This window comes from Alligator mississippiensis, chromosome 6 (assembly GCF_030867095.1).
Source record: "Alligator mississippiensis isolate rAllMis1 chromosome 6, rAllMis1, whole genome shotgun sequence".
Lineage (NCBI taxonomy): Eukaryota > Metazoa > Chordata > Crocodylia > Alligatoridae > Alligator > Alligator mississippiensis.
In genome coordinates, this window is record NC_081829.1 from 40,254,382 (window position 1) to 40,281,773 (window position 27,392).

The 27,392-nt window shown below is 43.0% G+C and overlaps 1 protein-coding gene across 5 annotated transcripts in view; it reads left to right on the forward strand.

Annotated features, from left to right (window-relative positions):
* CDHR1 (cadherin related family member 1) overlaps window positions 1-27,392 on the forward strand; it is an 84,778-nt gene that overhangs the window by 19,715 nt on the left and 37,671 nt on the right. For 4 of the 5 annotated variants that reach the window (XR_009463020.1, XM_006270177.3, XM_019497154.2 and 1 more), the window contains exons 6-11: window positions 297-383; window positions 7,040-7,156; window positions 8,344-8,487; window positions 13,466-13,544; window positions 19,321-19,421; window positions 27,164-27,367. Coding sequence is in view for 4 of the 5 variants with exons in the window: in XM_006270177.3 (XP_006270239.1) it covers window positions 297-383; window positions 7,040-7,156; window positions 8,344-8,487; window positions 13,466-13,544; window positions 19,321-19,421; window positions 27,164-27,367 (732 nt within the window). In the remaining variant the exon portion in view is untranslated. The remainder of the gene's footprint in view (window positions 1-296; window positions 384-7,039; window positions 7,157-8,343; window positions 8,488-13,465; window positions 13,545-19,320; window positions 19,422-27,163; window positions 27,368-27,392) is intronic. The other variant, XM_019497151.2, reaches the window with a different exon arrangement.

The following is a 27,392-nucleotide window of genomic DNA, read 5'->3' on the forward strand; positions in this document are numbered from 1 at the left end:
TTGTCCCACTCCCCCTTATTTAAAGTCTTTTTCTTTCTCTTCCCTTCCTATTGTTTCTCTCACTACCTTCTTTGTTGATACACTTGCTTATCCACACATAAATTTCACTTCTCCTTTTCACTGACTTGTCCTTTATCAATTCCTCCAGCTTTTATTTCTCCAGATTTTTAATTCCTCTCTTTGCTTCTCATTTCGTGTCTTCTCACTTATTAATTCCTAATCTTTTAGCAATCTTATCTTTTACCTTGCATTGCTCTGCAGACGCCCCTGAATCCGCTATCTCTTTTGATTTACAGGACACTCCCTCAGGGAGCAGCATCCTCAAGACTGAAGCAGTGGACAGAGATACAGGTTCTGGAGGAAGCATCAACTACTTTTTACAGGTAAGGGTCTTGCTTGCATTTTTAAAATAATCTCCCTTATTTGCCAAGGTATTTAGGAACCAGAAGCATAAGATGAGTCCATGAGGCTTAACCTGATAGACCATAAGTACCAGGAGTGATCCAGACAGTGCATGAGAAACAGATTCTAAAATAGTTGGCAACACCTAGGAAAACACCATGAACTGTCAGAGTTCAACTTCAGTTCAAAATTCAGGCACCTTCAGCCCTACTCCTGCTTTCTCTGAGCCTTCTCAACCTAATTTAGCAGTGCTTAGCTATGCTGTACACAGTCCTCAGTCTTAGCTATCTGTGAAGCCTGGACTGCAAGTAGTTCTTATACTAGTATAGTTTATTGGTTAGGGATGTGCTCTTTTATTACAAGAGATATATCAGTTCCAACTCTAGTGTGAATGTTGTTACATTAGAATAAAGATAAATTAGTCCCCTCCTAAAATAATAAGCTACACCAGTATAAATACATTCACACAGGTTTAAGCTTACCCACTTTAATTGTACCTAGATAATTGAAGCAGTATGAATTATTGGGTACTGAGAAAACTGGAGTCCAGACAGAAGTCAACTACAAATAGAGATGAGCCCCTGAGAGAGTTCTTGTGTTTGGGTTTAGCATTGTAAGCTGACAGTGAAGTAGGGTCTGTCTTTAAAAAAAAAAAAAAAAGACAAATACACATGACTAAATATTTTTGGTAATCTCCACATATTCATTTAAACACACCCTTTGACTTTTGCTGCTCTCCCCCTAATGATTGCACTGCTGATAACTTATGCAGTGGTTTAAGTTTCTACCAGAACATCTGTTTCCTGCCATGTTGTTGACATCCTCATGGTTACTTATTTTTTTCCACAACATAATCTCACTCTTTTTTTTTTTAATCTGGAGCCTACCCTCACTTTGGCAATATGAATAAAAGTACAAACAAAGGCAACCTCTCTATCCACAAGTCTTAATGAACTAATAGCATCACTGCCTAAGCTTGTTTAAAAATATATATGCCTCCACCATGCTATTTTATAAAACACCAGCAACACTGTGATTGCTGTGAGTAACACAGAAATGAAGCACTTTGTGAGCAGGTGCCCTGCTATCGGTTCATGCGAGGTTAGTGAATAGGGTGGGTCACATCAGAAAACCATATTTGGTAATAATTTGTCACCTGCAGGCCAGACGACACAACTCTGCACTCTGGATCCAGCCCATGGGCTGGCCCTGCACCACTTATCTGTCCCACAGTGCCTGAGATTGGGCACCACTAGACTATCCTAGTCCATGGAAATGAAATCACACCTGTGGATGTGAGCCCCACTCTCCAATGCAGGGCAGAGGCTCCTTGTTTGAACAGTGCATGGGCAGTTCAGTTTGTTCTGTCACAGCTGGCTCTGTGAATACATACAGGACCCACTCACCTGGGCTGTCAGTCTGGCATCTGTTAGTATCCAAAGACATAAAATTGCTAAGATACAGTAAATCAAAATAAGTTTGGAAAGAGTTCATTTGCCCATGGAGGGGTTAAAGCAGGGGTGGGCCCTTTGGGCGGAGGGCCACTTACCAAATTTTGACAAGCTGTCAAGGGCCGCATGAGTAGCCCTTACCCTTGACAGATGCCCCGCCCCCTGGTTGCCATCTTGGGACTGGAAATATTGCCCGTTAACCCCTGACCTTTGCCACCAGAAGTCCCTCCCCTTACCCCCGGAAGCACTCCTTTCAGCAAGGGGTTTTGCAGTCTTGGAACCAGAAAAACACTAAATTATATTCTAAAAAGCAAACATCTACAATATTCATTAATTTGATTTAAAAAAATATGTTTGCTCTGGTTTACATGTGTTTATGCAATGTAAATATAGGTGATTGCACAATAACTTAAAATGAAGTCTTACTTTTGAAAATTGGGGGGGTATAGGTTTGTGGGGGGTGTGGGTGTGGTTATTTGGGGTGTGAGTGGGTATGGGGTTTGTGGGGAGCTGTGTGGCAGGGAGGGTGGTTGGGGGAGTGTGAAGGGGTATAGGTGTGGGTGCCCCCTGCCTACACACACACACACACACACACACACACACACACGGACTCTGCCCCTGCCTGCATGCACACTCTCTGCCCTGCCTGTGTGTGTGCATACACCCCCATACTGGCAAGTTCCCATGCTCCCCAGTCCAGTCATGCAGCTTGGAGCCAGGAGTGGTGCTGGAGCAGGGTGGGGGCAGGAAGCAGGGAAATGGCTGGGGGTGGGCAGGGCTGGACTCCTGCCTCCTGCTGCCAGTTCCCCCTGCGTCCTACTGCCCCTGGCTCCTGTACTCTTTGACAGGCTGCCAGGAGCAGATAAATATTTTCTAAATTTTTAAGAGTCCCACAGGCTGGATAGAACAGCTTGGCAGGCCGGATCTGGCCTGTAGGCCATATTTTGCCTGCCCCTGGGATAAAGCATAATGCAAAAACAAAACTATTCCTTTAAAAGCAGAACATACTGAAAATCCATCTCAGCACTTAAATGCAACTGGTTTTGAGAATGTCAAGGTTGAATGCTAATGTAATATCTGCATTAGTCCAAGCAGTAGCATAACTAAAGGAGAGGTGACTATGGCAACAGGTCTGGGTGTCACCTATGGGAGGGAAGAGGAGGTGCACAAAATTAGCCACCACCATGGCTGACAATGCAACAGCTGGCACCAAAAGTGTATTGAGATGCCTGAATGACATGATGTCTCAGCAATGCATGAGACATCATCATTGGCTGCACTACCAGTAGCATGGTGGCAGCTGGTCTTGAAACTCAGCTGCTTTTAATGTTGCACCTCCTTCCCTAGAGTCAACACCCAGAGCCAGTGTCCCAGTCACCCCCACCATCTTTAAGCAGCTGGCTGGAGCTGCCCCATGCACCAAAGGTACCCAAGGCATGGAGCTGCCTGATTATGCCTCTGAATCCAGGACTTGTCACTTGTCATGAAGCTGTACACAACACATCAATCACCTCAACACAGTGTCTCATAGGCTAGGGACAGAAGTTATACAAAAACTCATGTAAGTGTTTGGAAAGTGGTTCAAATGTGTAACACAAGAGAAGTTCAGTGCACATAAACTTCTTTCAAAATGGCTGAATCCAGTTTAGGATAAACCTGAATGGATGTAGTATCAGATGTAACTGATTTAGCTAGGGACAGACATTACACATAAATCAGTTTAAGTGATCAGAAACTGGTTTAAACCTGTAGCAGATTAGTTGTTCAGTGCACATAAACCAGTTTGAAAATGGCTGAAACTGGTTTGAGATAAATCTGGTTGAATGTAGTACCAGACTTAACAATTTGGGTCAAGCTGGTTTATGCAATGTCTGTCCCAGACCCTTTACTGGTTTAAGCTAAACCAGACACCCCCAGCATCCCGGCATGCTCTACAGCAGGGCTGGCCCCTCTTCTCTGCTCCCTGGCTGGAGCTCTGGCAGAGACTTGTAGGCACAGCAGGGTCTGCTGGGTTCCCCATGCCCCCCTCCCCGCCTCTTGCCACTCACTGCTTAAGCAGAGATCCCTTCCTCCTCTCTCCCACAGCACAGACTCTAGTCAGTATGTTGTATGCTAGCTAATGTTGTGTAAGGCAGCTAGGACAGTGTCCACTTAAGGCTTTTTGGAGGTAATCAACAGCTCATATGGTAATTTCCCTTCATTCCCTCCTTTGGAAAAGGCAGACAAGGTTCTTTGGGTAAATCTGATATCTTTTATTAGATAAACTAAATAGTTGGAAAAAAAATTTAGAAAGCTTTTGGGTTTAAGAACCATTTGTCAGCCTGAGGAAGGATCTGCAGTTGGTGTGTGCTCTTCCTGAACGGAATGAATAGTAAAGAAGCCAGAGGCTGGTATGTATTTTCCTTTGGAAAAAGCTGTTTAAGAAGAGCTTGTAATGAGTGAGGCTTTGTTTTCTGATGAGGTGTTAAATGCTGATAAATGCTCTGTTATCATGGGGGAGGGACCCCTCCCTAATCACAGTGTCCTGCCAGGGCCTGGCCATGCCCTCCTCAGTTCCTGGCTTCTAGCCTGAAGCACCGTGGGAATGTGCCTGCATTTCTGGGATGTCTGTCTGGTTACAAAACTGATTTAGCCTAGTCAGGTTAGACTAACATGCAAAGATTGAATCAATGCAGGCTCAGGCTTTTTGAATGTCTGTCCCTAGCCTTTAGGTTAAATCGGTTTAATGGACTTCTGTCTCAGATCCCCTCCAGATTCAAGTTAACTCACAGTCTCCTGGCATGCCAGGATGCTTTGCACCACCCCTGCAATGCCACGCCCCCCCCCCCCCCCACAGGGTGGACAGGCTAGCCTTGGCCCATGCTGTCTGCTTCAGCCAAGCAAGGGGGTGTGGTGGTCTAGTACCTCTCCCTTCCCCCTCTCCACCTTTTCCTCACCCTGGCTTCTGGCCTGGGCCACTGCAGACATGTGGCTGCATTTCCAGAATAAAAAATAAATGTCTGTTCGCTTGCTTATCAGTTCAATCTACACAGTTTAGAATAACCTGCAAAGATTGAATCAATTCACCCTTGGGCTTTTTGAGTATCCATAGTTAAACCTCTCCTGCTTTTAAACACAAGAGAGAATGCCATTCTTGTAAGCAAAAATGGCTGTTCATTAAGAGAACTCTTTGCAGAAGTGCTGTGCAAACAGCTGGCACTCAGACTCTGCAATCTCTCCTTTGCCTACATGGCCCATGCAGGTTGATATGCCCAGTGAGAAGCAAGGATAACTGTACCGAGTAACTGATTAATTAGAGGATTTACTCAGAAAGTATTTATGTAGGATTAAAGCTAATCCTCTTTTTAGGAGGTAAATGAAAGCAAAGACACATTAAAATAAGTACCTTGAACAGACAAAAAGAAAAAAAAAACCCTATACAAACATTGATCTTATTGCAAAGGGAATTGTTTTAAATCCAGTTTCACTTACAGATTTTCTCTGCAGTTCCTGCAAATCATGCAGATTAAGTCAGTACATTAAAAACCCACTTCTCTTGCAGAAAATCAGTCTTAATTTTATTTCTATTATCATTTTTTGTCCTGTACTTTGCCAATGTTTCCCACTTTTGTGACAAGTGACCTTCATTTTCTCCTTATCAACAAGAAAACAACAATCAATAAGTTGCATTAATATCATACATAATCACCCACTGAACAGATACATTGTGTACAGAGCACTATTATCATAACATGATAGTTTTTACAGGCGGAACTATTATTTGATAACAGGTATGGCCATGGTGATTATTATTAAAATTGCATGTAGGCATCTGTTCAAACTCCTGTTTGGAGTTGCTTGTTAATACCTTAAACTTTCACCTTTGTGGCAGAAGTGTCCAGATTTGGATTGTGCCTCAAGAAAATGTTTAAAGTTTAAGTAAAATTGGTTTAGTCATTTTATTTTTAATAGTAGGGGGATGAAAAATATGTAGTTTCCCATTATACAATGTTGTTATTACCTTAATCCTGCATGCAGTCACATCAAATGGGAGTCAAAAGTTGAAGTTTGGTATGCATATATTCTTATTATAATGAAATGCCATGGTGTTTTTGAGTTGCACAATACAAGTGCAATTGATTTTTTGCAACCATTTTTTCACTAAGCTTATAAATTTTGCTGCTGAGGAAAGGCTCTGACATACTTGCATGTGTGGCTGGCTAATCCATGTAGCAAAAATTCTACTTGAAATGTACACTGGTCAGAGGAATGATTCCACAAGAACTTTTGACTCCATGTCTAAGAACTCCTAAGTTTTATGGAACAGGGTCTCTCTTTTCTATAGCTTTTTTACAGGGTATGTGTTAGTAACCTATGGCCTCAAGGCCAAATCAGGCCTACTAAGCAATTTTATCCAGTCCACAAAACTAGGACATTGGTAGCAATTCAGTGGTGGAGGAAGCATTGGTGTGGTTGATATTTGGGGAGAAAAGTGTATTGACAGCATTTCAGTGATGGCACTAGGTGGTGGGGGAAATAGGAGCAGCAGCCAGATCCCAAGTGGTGGCCCACATTTGGATTAATCTTCATTCATTTGGCCCACAGCTCCTAAAAGGTTGTTGATCCCTCTTTTGAACTGTTCCATTAGTAGCGTCTATGCAAATACACCAAGACGATTTGAGTGCCCAATGTGAGACACCTTGAAGGGGTTTTATTTTCAGACACTTTTAGAGCACTCAACGCTTTATGAAAATCAGAACCCTTTTAAGTGCTTTTTTTGGACATCCAAAAAATCCCTAGTTGCTTTTGAAAGTCTGGTAGAGTTCTGAACTAAGTCCCGAAAAGGGGCGCAAGAATTTTTGTACATTTTTCCCCATTTTTTTTTCTGTTAAAAAATTCTATGGTAATTCTATTGAATGAAGTAAGCTAACAGAAAATTAAGGTTGCAAAATGAAACACTAAAAGATCAGGAAATAAATGTCTAAGTTAAATTTGTGACTTATTTTAAATAATGAGAAAATTGTAGTATGTTCATTAATTATTCATAAACACATAGAAGTGAAATTCATTAACTAAATTATGACATATTTCCCTCCCAACCCTATCATTATTCTAGTCTTTCCCCTGAGCAGATAAAGTAAAATGTAAGTCCCAACAGCAATCTTGGTTCTATGTGTCAAATCTTTCACTACTTTTTTTTCTTCCAGAACATCCATACTAATAAATTTACAATTGACCGGCACAGTGGTGTTCTTCGCATTAAAAGAGGGGTCACCCTGGACTATGAAAAATCAAGGACTCATTTTGTTACCGTTGTTGCAAAGGTATCAAGCTCTTTCCTGAGAGAAGACACTGAGAAGGGGAAGAGCTGCAACTGTGCAAAGCTGCATTTAGAATTCTGCAAAAGTCCAGGGCCAGTATTCTACACCACCCTCATGGGTGGGAATTAGACTCAGACGAATGTGGTTCCTGGCCTACCCTCATTCTGGCCAGTGTGCAACAACCAGCTGAGTGTTGGCTGCGGGCATTGCCTACCACTAAGGCAGGGAGCAACATATAAGTGTTGAAATTAGCACAGGATGGAAGTGACACTTCTGTTCTTCAGAAACTTACTGTCCCAGTTTTCCTTGTTACATTGATGATGCTAAAATGTACCCGCTTTTTAAATTGCCAGCAAAATTATTCATTTGTAGCCAGAGCTTGGAGGCAATAGGGGTTAAAAGCTTGAGTCCTCTCTCTAATTGGCTCTCTTATGTCAGGAACACAGAGCTGATAGTACCACAATCCACAAAGATTATTTATACATTGTAGCCATTTAAGAGCTGCTGGCTTGTGCTCTTCTACACTTTTGATTATATCACAAGAGAGTTCCTTGGAGACTTTGATCACATGCTCTGTTTCAGCCTTCCCTAGCAATACTACTTGAAGTAGTGTATTCTTCCTATTATGTTAGATCTATGTTTAGAATAAAAAGCTATATATCCTCTTGACCAATTTTTGCTTCGTTTTCTAACTCTCCCTTTTTCTGAAAGCCCTGGAATTTTCTGCCCTAGGTGGTGTTGATACACAGGATATCAAATACAAAATGATGTGATCCTTTGTAGTGACCTAACCACTTCTACTGTTAAAATGACTCCAGAGAGAGCTGTCCCTCTAATCAGAAAGGGAACAAAACAAGCTGAAAATAGCAGAAACACAACAGAGCAGAGTTTATTGTAACAGCATTAACTGATTGGTTCTAATATCATTTATCTGTTTCCACATAGTATTGACCTGAAAAATTACCATTTTCTTGCTAAGAACATATGAAATAACCCCCCCCTCCCCCCCATCCTTGCTTCTTATTCTCATGCATCCGTTCTTCTGTGTGTTGTTAGAGATATAATAGCCTTGGGAATGAACAGTGAAGACTAATCAGAAATGTATGCGGTGTTGTAAACTGATAAGTCTACAATCAAGGGGTATCAGGCAAATTTCAATACTGTGATTTTTACAATGTGTTTTCTTTCAGGATGGTGGTGGGAAGCTCCGGGGAAACAACAAGGTGTTTTCAGCAACAACTACAGTCACTATCAATGTAGAAGATGTTCAGGATACCCCTCCCATGTTCATTGGGACTCCATACTATGGATATGTCTATGAGGATACCCTGGCTGTGAGTATCACTATTTTTCACCTTTTGGACAATCAAGAAATAAACACATTCACTATTAAAAGCATTGGGTTAAGTTTACATAGTAGTTTATGGCACCAACTTTATATTACTAAAGACCCAGATCCAAATTTCTGACTTGAGCCTTAACAGAAAAGACTATGGTAAATCTCAAGCTAGTGCTTCTTTATGTCCAATCACCAGAAAAGGCATGAGCCTACTCCTGCACTCTCTAAAATGAAATGTATTTTTGCCCTTTGATCTCACAGTGAGTAGAATTATCCATGACTGAGGATGGGTCCAGAGAAGGACCACTCGTATGGTTAGGGGCTGGCAGGCCAAGCCCTATGAGGAGAGACTAAGGCACCTGGACCTCTTCAGCCTCCGCAAGAGAAGGTTGAGAGGCGACCTTGTGGCTGCCTATAAGTTCATCACGGGGGCACAGAAGGGAACTGGTGAGGCTTTACTCACCAAGGCGCCCCTGGGGGTTACAAGAAATAATGGCCACAAGCTAGCAGACAGCAGATTTAGATTGGACATTAGGAAGAACTTCTTCACAGTTAGAGTGGCCAAGGTCTGGAATGGGCTCCCAAGGGAGGTGGTGCTCTCCCCTACCCTGGGGGTCTTCAAGAGGAGGTTAGATAGGCATCTAGCTGGGGTCATCTAAACCCGGCACTCTTTCCTGCCTATGCAGGGGGTCAGACTCGATGATCTATTGAGGTCCCTTCCAACTCTAACATCTATGAATCAAAGAGCCGCTGTAAGAGAGCTCAAATGAGCTACCCCATTCACCTGAGCCCCCAGCACAGGTGATACAGAAGCCTCTGGGCATTATATTTGGTCTTGGTATACCTTTACTTACCAGCTCACATACCCGTGAGCTATCAGCTAGCTCTGTAGAATATCACCAGGGAGGTGATACTTCCCCCCTATGCGGCACTGGTAAGGGCACAGCTGGAGTACTGCGTCCAGTTTTGGGTGCTGCACTTCAAGAGGGATGTGGATAACCTTGAGAGGGTCCAGAGGAGGGCCACTCATATAGAATCATAGAAGTAGGGTCGGAAGGGACCTTGTAGATCTTCAAGTCTGGCCCCCTGCCTGGGCAGGAAGAAAACTGGGCTCAAATGACCCCAGCCAGGTAGGCATCAAGCTGCTTCTTAAAGACCCCCAGGGTAGGAGCCAGCACCACTTCCCTTGGAAGTTGGTTCCAGAGCCTAGCTGCCCTAACTGTGAAGTAGTTCTTATGGATGTCTAATATAAACATACTCTCCAACAACTTGTGGCCGTTATTCCTTGTTATCCCGGGGGCCGCTAGGGGAAACAAGGCCTCCCCCAAACCCTTCTGGTCCCCCCTAGTGAGTTTATAGACGGTCACCAGGTCCCCCCTCAGCCTTCTCTTGTGAAGGCTGAACAGGTTCGGGTCCCGTAGCCTCTCATTGTAGGGTCTGCCCTGCTGTCCCCGGATCATGCAGGTGGCCCTCCTCTGGAGCCTCTCAATGTTGTCCACATCCCTCTTGAAGTGGGGTGCCCAGAACTGGACACAGTACTCCAGCTGTGGCCTGACCAGTGTCGCGTAGAGGGGGAGGATCACTTCCTTGGCCCTACTTGAGATGCACCTGTGGATGCACAATAGGGTCCGGTTAGCCCTGCCGACCGTGACCTTGCATTGTCGACCCATGTTCATCTTGGAGTCAATGATGACTCCAAGATCCCTTTCTTCCTCTGTGCTCTCAAGAAGGGAGTTTCCCATCTTATAAGTGTGCCACTGGTTACTACTGCCCAAGTGCAGCACCCTGCACTTGCACTTGGTTAGGGGCCTCCAAGTAAGGCCCTATGAGGAGAGATTGAGGGACCTGAATCTCTTCAGCCTCTGCAAGAGAAGTCTGAAAGGTGATCTTGTGGCCATCTACAAATTCATGAGGGGGGGACAGCAAGGGATAGGAAATGCTCTGTTTACCAGGGCACCCCTTGGAGTAACTAGAAATAATGGCCACAAACTGACAGAGAGCAGATTCAAGTTAGACATCAGGAAGAACTTCTTTATGGTAAGGGCTGTCAGAATCTGGAATGGGCTTCCAAGGGAGGTGGTGCTCTCCCCTACCTCAGGGGAGGTGAGGGGGTGAGACTAGATGATCCACTGAGGTCCCTTCTGCTCCTGATATCTACAAATATTAGCTAGGGAAGAATCTATGATTCTGCTACCCTATTGCCCATTATGCCATAAGGTTCCAAGTACAACCTTCCCTGGAGTCACTATGGAGGTAGTATCTCTAACATCTAATATTGTGGGAACTTCTCTGCTAAGTGGGGACTAAGGAGACAGAATGGGCTATGTGACTGTCACCGCTCTAAAGCTACCAGACTGTCAAGGACAGGCTGTCAGTGGGACAGCCAGGAGGGAAGCAGCCACGTACTCAATCAACTTCTGGGTTTCCTTCACAATCTTTTTTTGTAAAGTCTGCCTCCAGCCCATGAAATAATAAATATTGACACTTTCAGTAGACTTTTATTGATGTTTCATGTATGAATATCCTGTTCATAAGTTTGGTAAATTAAATGACTTTTTGAGGTTGGTGTTTGCTAGCATATATATTGTATGTTCTGACAGTGCTGTTTCTCTGACAGAAAGCTGTCATTGTTTGAAATAAGCAGTGGTCATCATGAAAACATTCCCACTTGTTCTTTGCAAGTAATTAACATTCTCTCAGTGTTCCCCATACAAAGATATTGACTGTTGATACTGTTGATATTGACATATAAAGATGTTGTTCTTTCTGGCCACTTCCATGGTTGGTTTTCCCTCATAAAGCATTTTCAAAGGGGTTAGATTATGAGAGCTTTGCATATTTTGCTGAACACTTGTATTCTGAAGAATTCTCCTGGATGCAGTAGAACTATGTCTGTGAATAAACATTATTAATAGTAACAAATTTGGAATAATGTTGCCCAGAGTGATGCTTGTTAGGCAAAAGGAAAGCCCATAAAGCTTTTAAAGACAACAACAAATTTTCATCAGTATTTTACACTTACGAGATTTCAAAGTACTTACAAGGAATGTTACCATATGACCCCCTAATTTGTTTCTACTCTATCTCAATTTAATTGGAAAGAACAAAAATGATGAAGTAACCTTCTAGTAACTGTCTATTTCTTGGCAAACTAAAAGGCAAAAAAAACACATTGCAATTCCAAAACATGGAAATTTAAACAAGTTACTGAACCGTACGTGTTTGCTGTTTATATTAGCTGAGTGGTATTTGCAGGATTGGTGTAGAAGTTTTATTCTGCAACATGCTAGACTCCTTCAGCTCATTTAGTATCAGTAAAAGTGGAGAAAAGACTTCATAAATCAGGCTGAAATCAAGGAGTTATAAGAAATGGAAGTTACTCCCACTATATGAATGGTATGTCTGTATGAGAAGAGGACAGAAGAAATAGAGGTGGCTTCTTCGGATTAAAATTAGATGTGGAAATGGGCCAGAATCTTAAATTAAAGTTCTCCTAGGCTTTTGGATAGTATGGCATAATGGAAATTTTAGTTCACATCTGAATTTTGTAAATGGCTCTAGTTTGCAATAAGCCAAACTAAAACCTTCCAGTTGAATACTTCTAAACCCTGCTTAAGAATCCTGTATCCAAATTTTGTGGCTTGAGCCTATGTCTGCGTATTGTTTTCCAGGTTCTTTCTGGCCACTTTCATGGTTGGTTTTCCCCCATAAAGTAAAAAGCAATGATATCTTAAAAGCCTTGCAGAGAGGAATTTAATCTCTATTTCAGGCTAATGGAGTCAGTATTGCCACTGAAATGCTCATGTGGGCAGCTCTGTGCTCAACAGAAACCCCACAGGGGAGCAGATCAGTATTCTCATTATTTATTTTCATTGCTTATAGAGAGCTGCACAAGATAGAGTAGACGGGTAGATGTTAGTTAGGCAAATAACACAGTATATCATCAGCAGCAACACTGAGACTGTTGCGAGCCAATATCTCACCTTGGACCAACTTCATATTCCACATGTCAACAAAGGTTGTGCCTGCCTTACATTATGCTGACATTGAGCTGATCAGGGTAGGTATTAGATAATGAATCTCTTTGCTGACAGTGCTGCAAAATGAATGTTCACATTTGGGGGGGAGAGGAGGAGGAAAGAAACAGAACACAGTGCAACTTTGCTAGATTCAACCATTATAAACAATAGGAAAAAAGCTTCGACTAGACTGCATCAAGCAGTAACAGCAGCTGATTTCCCCAGTACAGGCCACCCTCTGTTCAAGTTAATAATTAGGAAATCTGTAGGCACTGCTTAGTCAAACCAGAGTCTGATTTGGCCTTAGACAGCTGCTTAGGCTGGCCACCTACCTAAGGCCATGAGCCACACGGCATTCCACCTTGATAAAGAGCTGTCCTAAGCAAAAGTTCAGTAATCCAGAAGTATCTCAGTACTCTCTCTCCCAGGAGACAGAACTTCTAAACTTAATTGCTAGCCAAGCCTCACATTTCCCTTGGTAGATTTATCCTGCTCAAAATATCAGACTTTGAACCATGAGCAGCTGTGATGTCAACCTGCATTGCTGAATGGAAAGTGTATATAGGTAATGACACTGCTTTTTGCTTCCTATCACAACTCACTGAAAGAATCAGTACCTGCACTACACATGAATAAACAACTGGGAGATTTACAGGAAGAAGAATGGAAGAAAGGGGCACAAAAGTTGAGTGCCTGGTCCTGAAACCTAATCCTGGGCCCTCCAAAAAGTTGTTGCTGTACCAAGCAAATGGCCTGCCACGAAGTCAAGCTGTGATTTTCAAGCTAAGAAGTATGAGTCCGTGCCATATTCCTAATGCAACCACAGCAAGAGCATCTATCACCCTGTTGGGGAGAGCAGGGGGACTGGCTGAAGTGGATTTTATTAATATGCAGTAGTAATTTCAGTATTCTTTGATCTCACTACATAGACTGTAATTCCCCATTCTTCCCTAGGGCTCTGAGGTACTAACAGTTATTGCTCTTGACGGTGACAGAGGAAAGCCTAACAATATTCATTACAGTCTTGTGAATGGTGAGTAGACTAAGTTGGTATGAAATCCTAAGGGATGTCAAAGGTAGATGTAACATTGAATTAAAATGTGGTGTGCTAGAGTCTAATGAAGTCTAAAGAAAACTGTCATAAAATAGTGCCAGACACCTGAAACTATTCCTAGTCCCTGTCTAGCTGGAAGCAGCAAAGCGATGATTCATTGACCTTTAGTATTTTCTTCATGAAGCTGCACTTCTCATCTTCAAACCATTAATAATACTTATTTTTTGTTAAGCACCATAGTATACTTGGCATTTGACAAGATATAAAGGAAGGCATGGTCCCACTATTAAGGGACTTTCCTGCCTAAGTTGGTAGACAAAGGAAAACAGTGAGCATATCAGAGAACAGTGCATATTGTGATGAATATTCTTTAAAGCATAGGTCAACAGTTGCAAGCCTTATGGGTGGAATGGGCATTCATGTATAAAGAGAGGCTTCATGCTTGCCACACTGGAATAAGCAGGATGTTTTAGGTAGAAAAAGTTTTCCATCAACTGTCCTGAGAAGTTCTTAAACATTTGTGCATGTCGTTAATATCTGAAATCTGAGGAGGTTTCAGAACCTGGTACCAGTTACAAAAGGGGTCAATAGATAGTAACAAGAACCATGTTCACCTGATGAGACAAATAGATGGTGGTTGGATCTGGTGGCAGAAAGTGGTATAACGGGCGGCCACTGATAAGGCAAGGTATGGAGAGATGTGATGACATTTAATTCTGTTAGAAAGTGGTCTTCTATGCTTTACCCCTAAGTGGGAGAGAATGGGGGATACCTTCTGCTTAAATGGGGATAAAAGGGCAAATAATGGGGGAGGGACAATCAGGGAAGGGGAAACAGAAAGAATACAGGGGGAAGGAAAGATAGAGAATGAGAAGAAAAATTGGGAGGAAAAGTTATTGACAATGGGGAGAGAGGATGTTGGCATGTGACAAGAATAAAAGGAAGGAGATGGAGCAGGGAAAATGTGAGGGAGAGATAAATTAATAGAGCTGTGCAAAATTTCTCTGACAGTTTCATTTCAACGCTGTTTCGACTCATTTAGAGCTTGAAACAGCGACATCAAAATGAAACAGAGAACTTTGAAACAGCCTTGAAACGAAACAAGGCTCGTCAAAATGTTTTGAAAATTTCGAAATATTTCGAGTTTTGAAGCTCAAGCTTGGCTTGCCTGCAGGGAAACAGAAAGTAAAGTAAGGAGAGGGAGGGGGAAGCGGGGAGAAGGAGTGCTCTCATTATTGACTCTGTAGCTGGCCAGTGACTGTCATCCTTTCCTGTGATCCCTTCCAATCCCAGTGCTCAGGGGAAGGGATGGAAACTCTGCAAAGAAGGCAGCATTGTTTGAACTGCCCTGCTTTCTGCCTTGGTGTCAGTTGAGTGAGGGTGCACCTTAACACACACACAGTGTCATGCACCCATGTCACAAGTTTTGCCTGTCAGCAGCTAGAGGTGCAGGGGGAGTCTGGGTTCTGGGGCCCTGCACCTCCAGCTGCTGATAGGTGAAACTCGTGACATTGGGTGCTTGTGGGACTGTGTGTGTCTTGGGGCACAGGGGGGTGAAAACTGCAGGCCTACTAGCTCCTGCAGTGGCCACAAAGCCTACCAGCTCTCAAGGAGATGGATGTAGGGGGAGTCTGGGTTCTGGGGCCCTGCACCCATCTCCTTGACAGCTGGCAGGCTTTGTGGCCACAGCAGGGCCTAGCAGGCCTGCAGTTTTCACCCCGCTGTGCCCCAAGACTGACACAGTCCCAACAAGCACCCAATGTCACAAGTTTTGCCTATCAGCAGCCAAAGGTGCAGGGCCCCAGAACCCAAAAGCCCCTACACGTATTTCCTTGAAACTTGGCAGGCTTCATGGCCTCAGCAGGGGCTAGCACGCCTGCTGTTTTCACCCTGCTGCACCTTAACACACACAGTGTCACCCATGTCATGAGTTTTGCTTGTCTGCAGCTTGAGGTGCAGTTTCCCCCAAACCTCTGCACCTATCTCCTTGAAACTTGGAAGGCTTTGTGGCCTCAGAAGGGCCTAGCATGCCTGAAGTTTTCACCCCACTGTAGCTTAACACATACATGTGACATAAGTTTTTTGCTTTCAAGACTTTGTGCAGTTTCCCTGAAACCCCTGCACCTATCTCGTTGAAACCTGGCAGGCTACCATTCCTGCAAGTTCCATCCAAATCGGGTCAGAAATGACAAAGTTATAGGCTGTTTCAAGCTTCCCCATGATAGCCTGTGGGTGAAACATCGAAACAGCAAAACTCGGCAAAATGAAATTGAACAGCAGCTTCGAGTCAAAACGAAATTCAAAATGAAACGCTGTTCCATCGAAATGCAAGTCAAAATGGAATGGTGCCATTTCACACAGCCCTATAAATTAGGGCAAAAAGATATGGGCTTGATAAAGAGAGAGAAAAATGTGAGAGAGGTGTGGTTATGGAAAGGAAAATGAGTCATTAAAATATAGAAAAAGGAAATAAGCTGGTTTAAAGAGAAATATTAAGGATGGCAGAGAAGAGAACAGAGCACAGATAGCACCAGGATGTAAACGTAACTTCAAGACCAGCAAATTTTATCCAAGTTTCCATGTAAGTTGTAGTGGGCTATTTCTAGCAGGAAATGGGAATAGAAAAGGAGGGAAGGACTAAGCATGGTTTTAGAGTGTGAGGCAGTGGGAAATCTTCTGGCCAATCATACCCCTTGACTTGGGAAAAGAAAGGTAAGAGAACAAGGACGAACACTGCAGTATTTCCCACCTCTCAGTGGAAAGCCAGGTCATTATTCTCAACCTTGAATTTGTGCTATCAAGATTTCAGAAAAGTACTAGCATCCAGTTGTTAATTATTTGCTAATTCATTGTTTTGTTTCAAACTGTGTGTTTTGTTCATTTGTTTCTAAAAGGAAACTCTTAAGTTTCCAAATGTGCTTTTTCACAGGAAACACATAATGCTACATACTCTGAGGTACCAATTTCCTTATGGTAATTAGGCAATATCTTGATGAATTGTTGCTTGAAACTACTATCGACTTCAGCTTCTTCTTGGTCAGAAATTACTTTTCAGGCCTATGCATCTTAATAATTGACCACCACATAAGTCAATATCTGTTCAATGTTGTGTCTAATGCACTTTAATGAAGTTGCAGTTATTGCAGATATTAGCAAAATGGGACATTATTGGACAGTTTTAAAATGAGCATTAAAGTCAAGTTAGAGAGACAGAAAAATTACTTGGCCTTTACAAGATCAGCCTTTGTCTGAAGGAATGAAATCTTCGATTTTAAAGCACTTTTTTTTTTTTTTTTTTTTTTTTTAGTTTTATTTTTTGGCAGCAACAATTGGCTCAACTGCAAAAACTGTATGTGGCTAGTTTTCTATGCAGGCTGAAGTGAAGGGAGGGAAGCATCCAGCATCAAGTTCCCAACCCAGAATAATCAAGTATTTACAGCCCTGCCATTCTTCTAAGCTTCCATTTTCTCCTCCTTTTCTCCTAGCAGCTGTCTATGCTATTAGGTAGGTAGAGTGAGGGCTAAGGATAGCAAAGCAGGTGATTACTGCATCTCTGGAAGTGGCCATCTGCTCATGTACAAATTAGCCAGGTCAAAAGGGGAGCATAGCACAAATGTAATCTATTTTCTGGCCAAATGTAAGGAAGAATGGGAGTGCTGAAACCAGCACACAGCCCTGTCACTTCTACAGCCCAGATTCTTTCATTCCCCTTGTAAATTAGTTGGCCCTCAGTGAGTGTTAAGATCAGAGTTATGTTCCAAATCTATTCAAGGCCTTTTTAAATAGTACAGTCTTTCATGACTATGGGCACTTTTACACATGTTCTGGCATGGTCTGATTAGATTAATCAGATTAATTGCATCTGCTGGAGCATTCTAATCAGAAGCCTCTAGAGTGCTGCAGAATCTCATGTATTCAGCGTCCTTCATTTCAAAATGGTGGCAGGGGCACTTCAAAGCTCATTGAACCAGCTTTAGTCAAAGTGCTCCCACAGCATCATTTTGAAACACAGGATGCTGAATACACAAGACATTGCAGGCTGCATCCCCCCTCCCCTTGCACACCCCAGAGCACATGTATAGGCACCCTTTGTTTTGAGTGTCCAAGGACCTAAGGCCTCCAGAGGTGCGTCCTGCAGAAGACATGACTATTTTTAATGTTTTTAGTTAGATTGTCAGACTTCTCAACTTAGCTGATATTATAAAGAGATGTTCTTGTTTTCACAGAGATATAATTGGATGTGCTAATTACAGTGTGAATCTTATTTTTATCTAAACCAGCAAATATGAGTCCAAAGACATTTTGGGTGCCTGAAAAGAACCTGAATTTCAAAGTGGGCTAAATGCTCAGCACTCTGCAAATCAATTCCCTTTACAGTTTTCGGAAAGTTGGGCACCCAACAGAAATCACCAGTTCCTAGGGAAAATATAAGTTTCATGTCTGACGTACAGTGAATCCCATTCTTATTTTGAGACTACTTTCTGAGACAGAGAAAGTTGCTTTGTTGAGTTGTACCATGTTTGGGGTTCAGAAGATAGTGTTTACACAGAGGGAGAAATGCTGTCCATCTTGCTTAAATCTTCCACCAAGGGGCAGCATCCCCCCTTTATTTTATACATAGCTCTCCAGTTTCACTTTTGCTACCTTTTAGGAAACCCCTATCCTTTTAAACGTAAGTGGCATCTGACTGTGTGTGGAGTAGAGCCTGGGAAGTTTCATAATCCTGGTACTTCTTCAAGGACAAGGACTGCAAATTCAGTTCTGTTACTGGTGTCAGTCTCTCTAGAGGAGAAATTCAGGCTCATGGCCCTGAACCCTCTTCACCTACATTTAGCCAAAGACTTCTACATGCACAACAGCCACTTCAATTCTCTTTTCAAGCCTAGAAAAAGAGAAGACTTTGGGGGTATTTGGCAGCAGCTTTCAAATATATCAGGGGTGAGCATCAGGGACTAGGCGAACAACTATTCACCAAAGCACCCCAGGGGAAAACCAGGACCAATGGTCATAAACTCCTAGAAAAAGACTTTAGACTGGATGTAAGGAAAAACTTCACAGTTCGTGTGACCAGACTCTGGAATAGACTCCCGGTGGGGGTGGTGCAGGCATCTACCCTCTAGATCTTCAAAGGGAGACTGGACGCACACCTTGCTGGGGTTATTTGAGGCCAGAGGTCTTTCCTGCCCAGAGCAGGGGGACTGAACCCAATGATCTCACAAGGTCCCTTCCAGCCCTAAACTTTGGTGAATCATTTGTGATATTTCTGCTTCACATCCACAGGGCTCCACGATAATCATTCAAGGATTGGTCAGTGGGCCAGCATTCTTCCAAACAACTTGCTAGCTGCTGTTCCACTCAACCCTTCCCCACCTTGTGGTTTGGCCTGGAAATACATTTTTAATATATAATACGGATCATATTATCTTGCATACAACATGATTTTTCCCAGAAATAGTTTCTGGAAATTGTAGTGTGCAAGGAAGGTGGTAAAAACTGTAAAGTAGGTAAAATCTACAACTTGACTCTCACAGGGAGCAAAATGCTCAGATCCCTAGCTGCTACCCAGTTACTACAAACAGAGACCTTTTTCTTCATTCTACCTTTCAAAAACAAAATTATAAGCCAGGGCATGTTGTATGTAAAAAAAATATGGCAAATAATTTGTACTGCTCATGGGGATTGCTAGATTTTTTTGGGGGGGGGCGGGAATTGGAAAGTGTAACATAAATAATGAAATATCTGTGTTTTATGGTAGGAAGTGAAAGCTCATTTGACATCAATAATGCAACTGGAGCCATTTCTGTTATAAAAAGTCCTAACCAACTGAAGAAAGAGGTGTATGAGCTAAAAGTTCAGGTATGTTCCCAAGACTTGTCTCCAATGAGCTGTTGTCCACCAATGTATAAATATATTTAAAAATAGGTAAAATGTGTGATGCCATAAGTGCTCCATGTTCTATTTATGCTTTCACCTTTCCCAACCCTGACGTGGTATAAATTAAAATAAGTTCCCTTTATTTGCACAGATATTAAAAATGCCTCAAGTTTCCTCTTTAAACAAACTCTATAGAATCAATGTTTATGATAACCTATGTAAATGGAAATCATATTTTAAAATCCCTGCAAATCTGCCAAGATAAAAACTGAATAAGGTCTGAAGAGTCTTGTATGTCATAGACTAGTAAAACTCCAGGACAAAGGATCTCTGACATCTCACTGTAGGCATTGAAGCCTATAGTTCAGTGTAGGCTGCCAGTCCTACCTTACAATCTGGGTAAATATTGAGGCATGTAGCCCATACTGAACCCTGCTCTGCCATGGTTACTCTGCTCATAGTATCTATATTAAGTGTATTCACTTCTGGCTGAAAACCTGACTCCACATGTTCAGAGATTTTAAGATGGAAATGGAATAGTGTTGCATCAGAAAAATCAAAGCAATATTTTTCTACAAGTAAAATACGAAATGAAACCTAGTTTAGTGCTGGGTTGACCCCTTAATTGAAATGGGTACACATGATCAGGGGTAAATCTGATGGGTTTTAGTTAATGGCCATGTCTTCAAAGATATTTAGGTACCTACCTCTCACGGATTCAGTAGGTAACTAGTCTGTGAAACAAAGAAACAGTCAGTTCCCTCTATTATTTAAAGCTTAGGAAGCACAAAATGGTGAGACAATAGGCATAAATGAACTTAATACATATGTGGTAGTTCAGTTCCTACAAATACGTGCTGATAGTCTAGTCACCTATCCAAATCTTATCCAATCCACCTGCAGCTAGCTGAATCCAAGAACAGGCCTCCACAGAGAGGCCTCTTGTGTTTTCTTCTTCAGATATATCGCCAAGTAAGTATAGCTCATCTCACAGTGCTTCATCACTCTGATTCTCCCCTTCCTCCTCCCCACTCCCCTCCATTCCCATGCCCTTTCCCCAGTATTGTCTTATTATGTTTTCCTTGTTCTGTCTCTTTAAAGCCTTCATGTTCAGCACTCCAGGGTTCAGCTGCTTTGTGGCTGTTTTGCAGCACTGGAGACTCCTGTTCTCTGCCATGAGGAGCAGGAGGCATTCTTGATTCCTCTCCCTCCACAGGACTGGACTGGGCCAAGTCAAAGGCAGAGCATGTAAAAGTCCTGCATACATCTACTGAGGACCATTGTTAAGCTCTACCCTGGATATGATTCCAGAGAATTATAATAATAAATAACTGGTAGTTCAACCCAGGAGTGTCCGGAGTGTTGTTGATGAACTCACAACATATTATCTGGCAGTACAGATGGGATCCTTTGCTGAAGACACCCCTAGATTGTGAGGATGACATTCTGAGACCAGGTCGTGTTTTGTGATCAGAGGAAAGGGGTTTTTTTTCTTCTTCTTTTCTCTCTATACGGCTGATATTAGTTAAGATGGCTACATTGGGGCATATAGAAGAATTTAATACAAGCCAGCCAGCTTTTTGGGACTTATGTGGAAAGGCTATCCTATTACCTGGAAACCAAAAAGTGGAAAACCCAAAACAGAAGCGCGCTCCTAACAGTCTGTGGTGCCAAAACATTTGCCATTGTTCATTCCCCCAAAGCACCTGCCTTACCAAACACTAAGTCTTCTGCTGAACTCATTGCTCTGCTAAAGGCACATTTTTGCCCAACGCCATCTGTTGCCCTGCAGAGATTTCATTTTTTTAAACGGGACCAAAATCCAATGAAGGCATAGGAGATTACTTAGCTGAGCTCTGTTGTCTTGTGGAATTTTGTGAGTTCGGTGATCTCCTGGATCGCCTGCTTTGCGACCGTCTCATCTATGGGGCTCAAGATGAAGCAGTCCAACGTCGCCTGCTCTCTGAACCAAATTTGACCTTGGCTACTGCACAAGAAAAAATGTTGGCAGCTGAAGCAGCATCCCATAACGTGAGAGAAATTCACCAGGCATTCTCCAGCAATGTCCACTTACTCCAAAAAGATGAAGAATCAGATCATCACCAGCAAATTCAGTGGATTATATCCTCACCAGCAGCACCACATAAACCAATTAATCCACAGACATGTTTGAATTGTGGCAGCCAACATAGATGAAGGGAGTGCAGGATTAGGAATGTGGAATGTTATGCCTGCAAAAAGAAGGACCACATAGAGAGGGTTTGCCACTCGAAGGCCAGTTCCAGGAGACAAACAGAGTGTGGCAAATGTATTCACTCCTAAACCACTCACAGATTAAAGTCCTTCCCAGAATATGAGGTACAAAAACTATATTTGATTCAAAATGTTGGTGTTGTTGAAATTAACAATTCTGAGATTATTGTAACTGTAGTAATAAATGTAAAGAAGTACAAAATGGAAGTGGACTCGGGTTTGGGAGTATCCTTCATAGATGAAAACATTCTTCCAGTTGTTTTGGCAACCTCTCCCCAAGCTATTGAAACCCGAGTGTCACCTGCATGACTACAATGGACAGATTGTGGAAACTTTGGGTAGCTGCAGTGTAGATGTCCAGTATGGATCTGTTAGACAGTGTCTACCCCTGATTGTCCCTAAGGGTTCCTGCAAAAGTCTTTTGAGGAGAAATTGGTTCTCACCATTGGGAATCAGTATTCAAGGTGTACACAGTCTCTGCACAGAAAGTCTGGAAAGGCTTGCAAGGAGTTTCCCCAGGTATTCTCCAAGGAATTAGGAACTTAGTCTGGTTTACCTGTGATGTTCCAAATGGATCCTGTGATAGCCCCTGTCTTTATGAAGGCTTGGAATGTACCTTCCGCACTGCGGCTGAAAACTGATGCAGAACTAGATCAACTTATCACACAAGAGGTCCTCGAGCCAATCGTACATACAAGCTGCGCCACACCATTTGTTCCTGTTTTAATACCTAACAGCAGCGTTCGCATCTGCGGGGATTACAAGTGCACTGTTAATCAGGGATTTAAGCAGGACCCGCACCCAATGCCTCCCATTAACCAGTTACTGTCTGTTCTTGCAGGAGGGAAGGTTTTTGCCAAACTTGACCTCACTCAAGCCTATCAGTAATTGACAGTGGATGACAAGACTGCTGAGGCCCAAACAATTACACACTGGGGAGCATTCCATGTCAAGCACCTCCAGTTTGAATTTCTGTGGCGCCAGGAATTTTCCTGCAATTCATGGAGAAAATGCTAGCAGGAATTTCCAAGGTTGTTCCATACTTTGATGTGTTGATCATGGGGCCGTCTAGAGAGAAACTCACCGAGAGACTCAGAGAAGTTTTACAGAGATTGAATAAATCAGGTATCAGAGTAAAAGAGAAAAATGTCAACTGGAAGTTTCCGGTATCAAATTCCTAAGATATCAAATTGATGCTTCTGGCATTCACCCAGTTGAAGACAGGGTAAAAGCAATACATGATGCCCCTATACCAAAATGCAAACAGGATCTTCAAGCATTCTTAGGACTTATCAATTTTTATCACATCTTCTTGAAAGACAAAGCCACCATAGCAGAGTCCCTTCATCACTTACTGGATAAAGGAGCTCAGTGGAAGTGGACTTGCCAGCACAACGAAGCCTTCCAGGGCATCAAGAAGTTGCTGACATCAGACTCTGTCCTTGTTCACTATGATGAGCAGAAGCCGCTGTCCACTACTTGTGATACCTTGCCTTTTGGTGTTGGTACTATCCTCAGTCACACGTTGCCTGATGGCACAGATGCACCCATCGCTTTTTCCTCAAGAACAATGGCTTCAATTGAGAGGAATTATGCACAGATTGATAAAGAAGCATTGGCAATCGTTGAAGGAGTTAAAAAATTTCACAATTACATTTATGGCTGCAAATTCAAAATCTGAACGGACCACAAACCCCTTCTTGGAATTTTTACTATGAACAAACCAACTCCTATTTTATCTCCCTGAATGCAACGCTGGAGCATCATGCTAAACACATATGATTATACACTCACGTAGAAACCTGGGAAAACTATTGCAAATGCTGATGCATTGAGCCACCTACCACTGCAAATACCTGATTGTGCTACTTGTCTGCCAGCAGAAGTCCTTGTGCTAGAATCCATGCCAGAAGCTCCTCTTCAGTCTGATTAGATAGCAAGGATGACTGCAAAAGACCCTAGCTTTGCCTGTGTCCTCAACTAGGTCTGGAGGGACTGGCCTGCAGACAGATTGGCTCAGGAATTCAGGCCATTTTCATCACATCAGCATGAGCTGTCTGCCCACAAGGGTTGTCTCTTGTGGGGAAATTGTGTCATAATTCCAGAAGCAGGACGCCAAATCATACTAACAACACTGCATGTATCACACCCAGGCATTGTGAGGATGAAAGCACTGGATAGAAGTTATGTATGGTGGCTAGGTATGGACAATGACTTAGAAAGGGTTGTAAGGGAGTGCAGCATTTGCCAAGCAACCCTTCATAGTCCACCAAAGGCACCAGTATTCCCTTGGGAAATGACAGAGGAACCTGGTCCACATTCACATTGATTTTGCTGACCCTTTTCAAGGTAAGAACTTCTTAATTGTTGTTGACTCATACTCAAAATGGCTTGAAGTCATTACTATCTCAACTTTTACATCAATTACCACTATAACAGCTCTCTGTCAGCTGTTTGCAACCCATGGGGTGCCCGACACTATCATTTCTGATAATGGCAGTGCATTCACCTCAGCAGAGTTCCAAGATTTTGTCAGCCACAACCTCATTCGAACTGTTACCATTGCACTTCACAGGCCACAGGCCAATGAGCAAGCTGATCGAATGGTGCAGACTACAAAAGATGCACTGAACAGGATTGTTGTAGGAGACTGGCCTACCAGACTGGCCAGATTTCTGTTTGCTCAACATGTAATTCCTTGCCCTACAACAGGGTCCAGCCCATCAGAGTTTCTTATGGGTCATCGTCTCAAAAAGTATCTTAACCATGTTAACCCAGCCCTTGTGAGAGACATGCAGTTTAGGAAAGAAAAGGAGTTGGACTCTGCATTGGCATCTGGTACCCTACATGTTTTTGTTCCACAAGAGACTGTGTTTGCTCAGAACTATGGGATGGGCCCACAGTGGGTTCAGTCCAAAATTGTAAGAGCCACAGGACCCATATCATATACAGTCCAGACTGACGATGGACACGTTTGGAGATATCATGTGGACCAGCTTCATGGATGTTCTCCTACTGATAACTGTATACCTGAACAATCTCCAAGCACCAATCCACCACCAAAAGACATGGATTCATTGAGAAAGTGCCTACCTGTTTCCACCAATTGAAACCCTTTTGAATCATCATCAGAAGGATGTGTCACTATTGAGTCTCCAGGGCCATCATCTGCTGAACCCCTCACTGAGTCTGGTTCTATGGGAAGACCACAGCGGAAGCGGAGTCCTCCCAAATGGTTGGCTGACTATTCTGTCAGGGGGAAGGAGTGTTGTCCTTATTGTGTTTTCCTTGTACCATCCCTTTAAGGCATCCCTCATGTTCAGCACTGCAGTTCAGTTTGCTTTGTGGCAGTTTTGCATCACTGAGGACTCCATGTTCTCTGCCATGAGGAGCCAGAGGCATTCTTGGTTCCTCTTCCTCCACAGGACTGGACTGGATCAAGTCAGAGGCAGAGCAAGTATAAGTTCTGCATATATCTACTGAGGGCCATTGTTAAGATCAACCCTGGATATGATTCCAGAGAATTATAATAATAAATAACTGTTAGTTCAACCCAGCAATGTCCAGAGTGTTGTTGATGAACTCACAACATATTACCGAGCCAGGAAAGGCAGTGGTATATGAGAAACTACTGGGAGGAAACATCCAAGAGTTTTTGAAACCCGAGAGATTCAGGTTCCTTTTCAATTTTCATTCTTGGCAAAACTTTAGCTCAGCTTCTACTTTAGATAAATTTGGACAATCTCTCCCTGAACACGTCTACACAAGCGGCATAAGCAAGTACTAAATGACTGTGCAGTAACCAGCATTACTGTGCAGTACCTACCCCATGTTTTTTCCAATGCTGCTGCACAGTAGCATCGCATCACAGTTACTGCCTAGCAATGCTACTGCACAGTAGCATCTTGTGTAGACACACCCCCTAAGCTTGGGACAGACATTACATATAAACCGGTTTAAGTGATCAGAATCTTGTTTAAACCTGTAACAGAACATAAGTTCAGTGCACATTAAACCAGTTTCAAAATGGCTGAAACCAATTTAAGATAAACCTGGTTGAATATTGTATCAGACTTAACTGATTTGGGTCAAACCGGTTTATGCAATGTCTGTCCCAGACCCCTTCCTGGTTTAACTTAAGTCAGAGTCCCCAGCATCCCAGGTGCTTTGCAGCCCTGCTCTGGAGAACAAGGTAGCCCTGCCCCTCTCCTCCGTATCTAGAGTTCCAGGGGAGACTGCAGGCAGAGCAGGGTCTGCCTGGCTTCCCTCACTGCTCAAGCAGGGATTCTCACCGCCCCCCCGCCCCGCCCCCCCGCCATCTCCCACAGCACAGGCCTGAGCCCCAAGGACCCTAGGCATGTAGTATGCTAGCTAATGCTAATACTAAGGGGTGTGTGTGTGCAATTTCAATGGGACAGGACAAAGGCAGACAGAACAGTGTCCACTTAGGGCTTTTTGGAGCTAATCAACAGGTCAGCTGGTAATGTCCCTCCTTTCCTTCCTTGGAAAAAGCTGTTTAAGAAGAGCTTGAACTGATGCGAGAGGCTTTTGTTTTGTTGATGGGCTGATAAACACTGGTTTTATCAGCTTCTTGCTGGTTTGCAGCCCTGTCAGGTTTGCAGACAGTATGAAGAAGCAGGGAGAGGGAGATTGAAAAGCTCAATATCATCAACAGATGCATGCACTACACACCCTGCTTTGTCTCAGAGTGATAGCCCAGGGCTGCCGTCTGGCAACACTTCTGCCCCGTGAGCTGCAAGTGGGGAAAAGCCTGAGACAGTGCAGGCCAGGGTGGGGTTTTACACCTATCCCTAATCAGAGCATCCTGTGGTCTAGCTACATCCCCCCCTCAGCTCAGCACTATGAAAGGGAAGAGAGGGCTGATCTAACGCCCCCCAGCTTCTAGCCTGAGCCAATGCAGGCATATGCCTGCATTTCTTCAGTCTAGAGAGAATATCTGTGTGGTTGCAAACCAGGTTAACCTAGGCAGGTTAGACTAACCTACAAAGATTGAATCAGTTCAGGCTCAGGCTTTTTTCATGTCTTTCCTTAGCCCTAGGGAGCAGTTTTGATTCTAAGACAGATGTGGATGGTGAACCCCTTTCCTACATACATGGCCTTATTTCTTTATTAAGTTTTGGGTTAACTGATCACAGCTTTGTACATCTATGATTTCTGCAAGTGTGTTTAACTCTAGAGTGAAATCCTTACCTTACCAGTTACTGGCAAATTTCTCAGTGACATGATTTCACCTTCAATCTTCATATCAAAGTTAGGCTTATTTCCAAAATGGAATTAAATGTAAAAGCAAATGTAAGTTCATGTGCTAGCCTCTAGTCCATGTACAAAATATCAGTGTGATTTGTGCGTGCGTGCGGATAATGGTTTTAGCTGGACCTGAGAGAAGAAATGTTTTTAACTAAATACATCTTTAAAAAGAAGTCCCTATTTGCATCTTTTCCTCATTGTAGGCATCAGAACTCAGCATGGAGGGCAATGCGTCAGTGTATGCTTTAGCCACAGTGATTATAAGAATTGTTGACCTCAACAATCATCCACCAACATTCTATGGAGAAAATGGGCCCCAGAACCGGTTTGAACTGACTATGTATGAACACCCGCCAGAGGGTGAGATCCTGAGGGGGCTGAAAATTACAGTCAATGATTCAGATCAGGTGAGTTTGTAAAAAATTATCCATT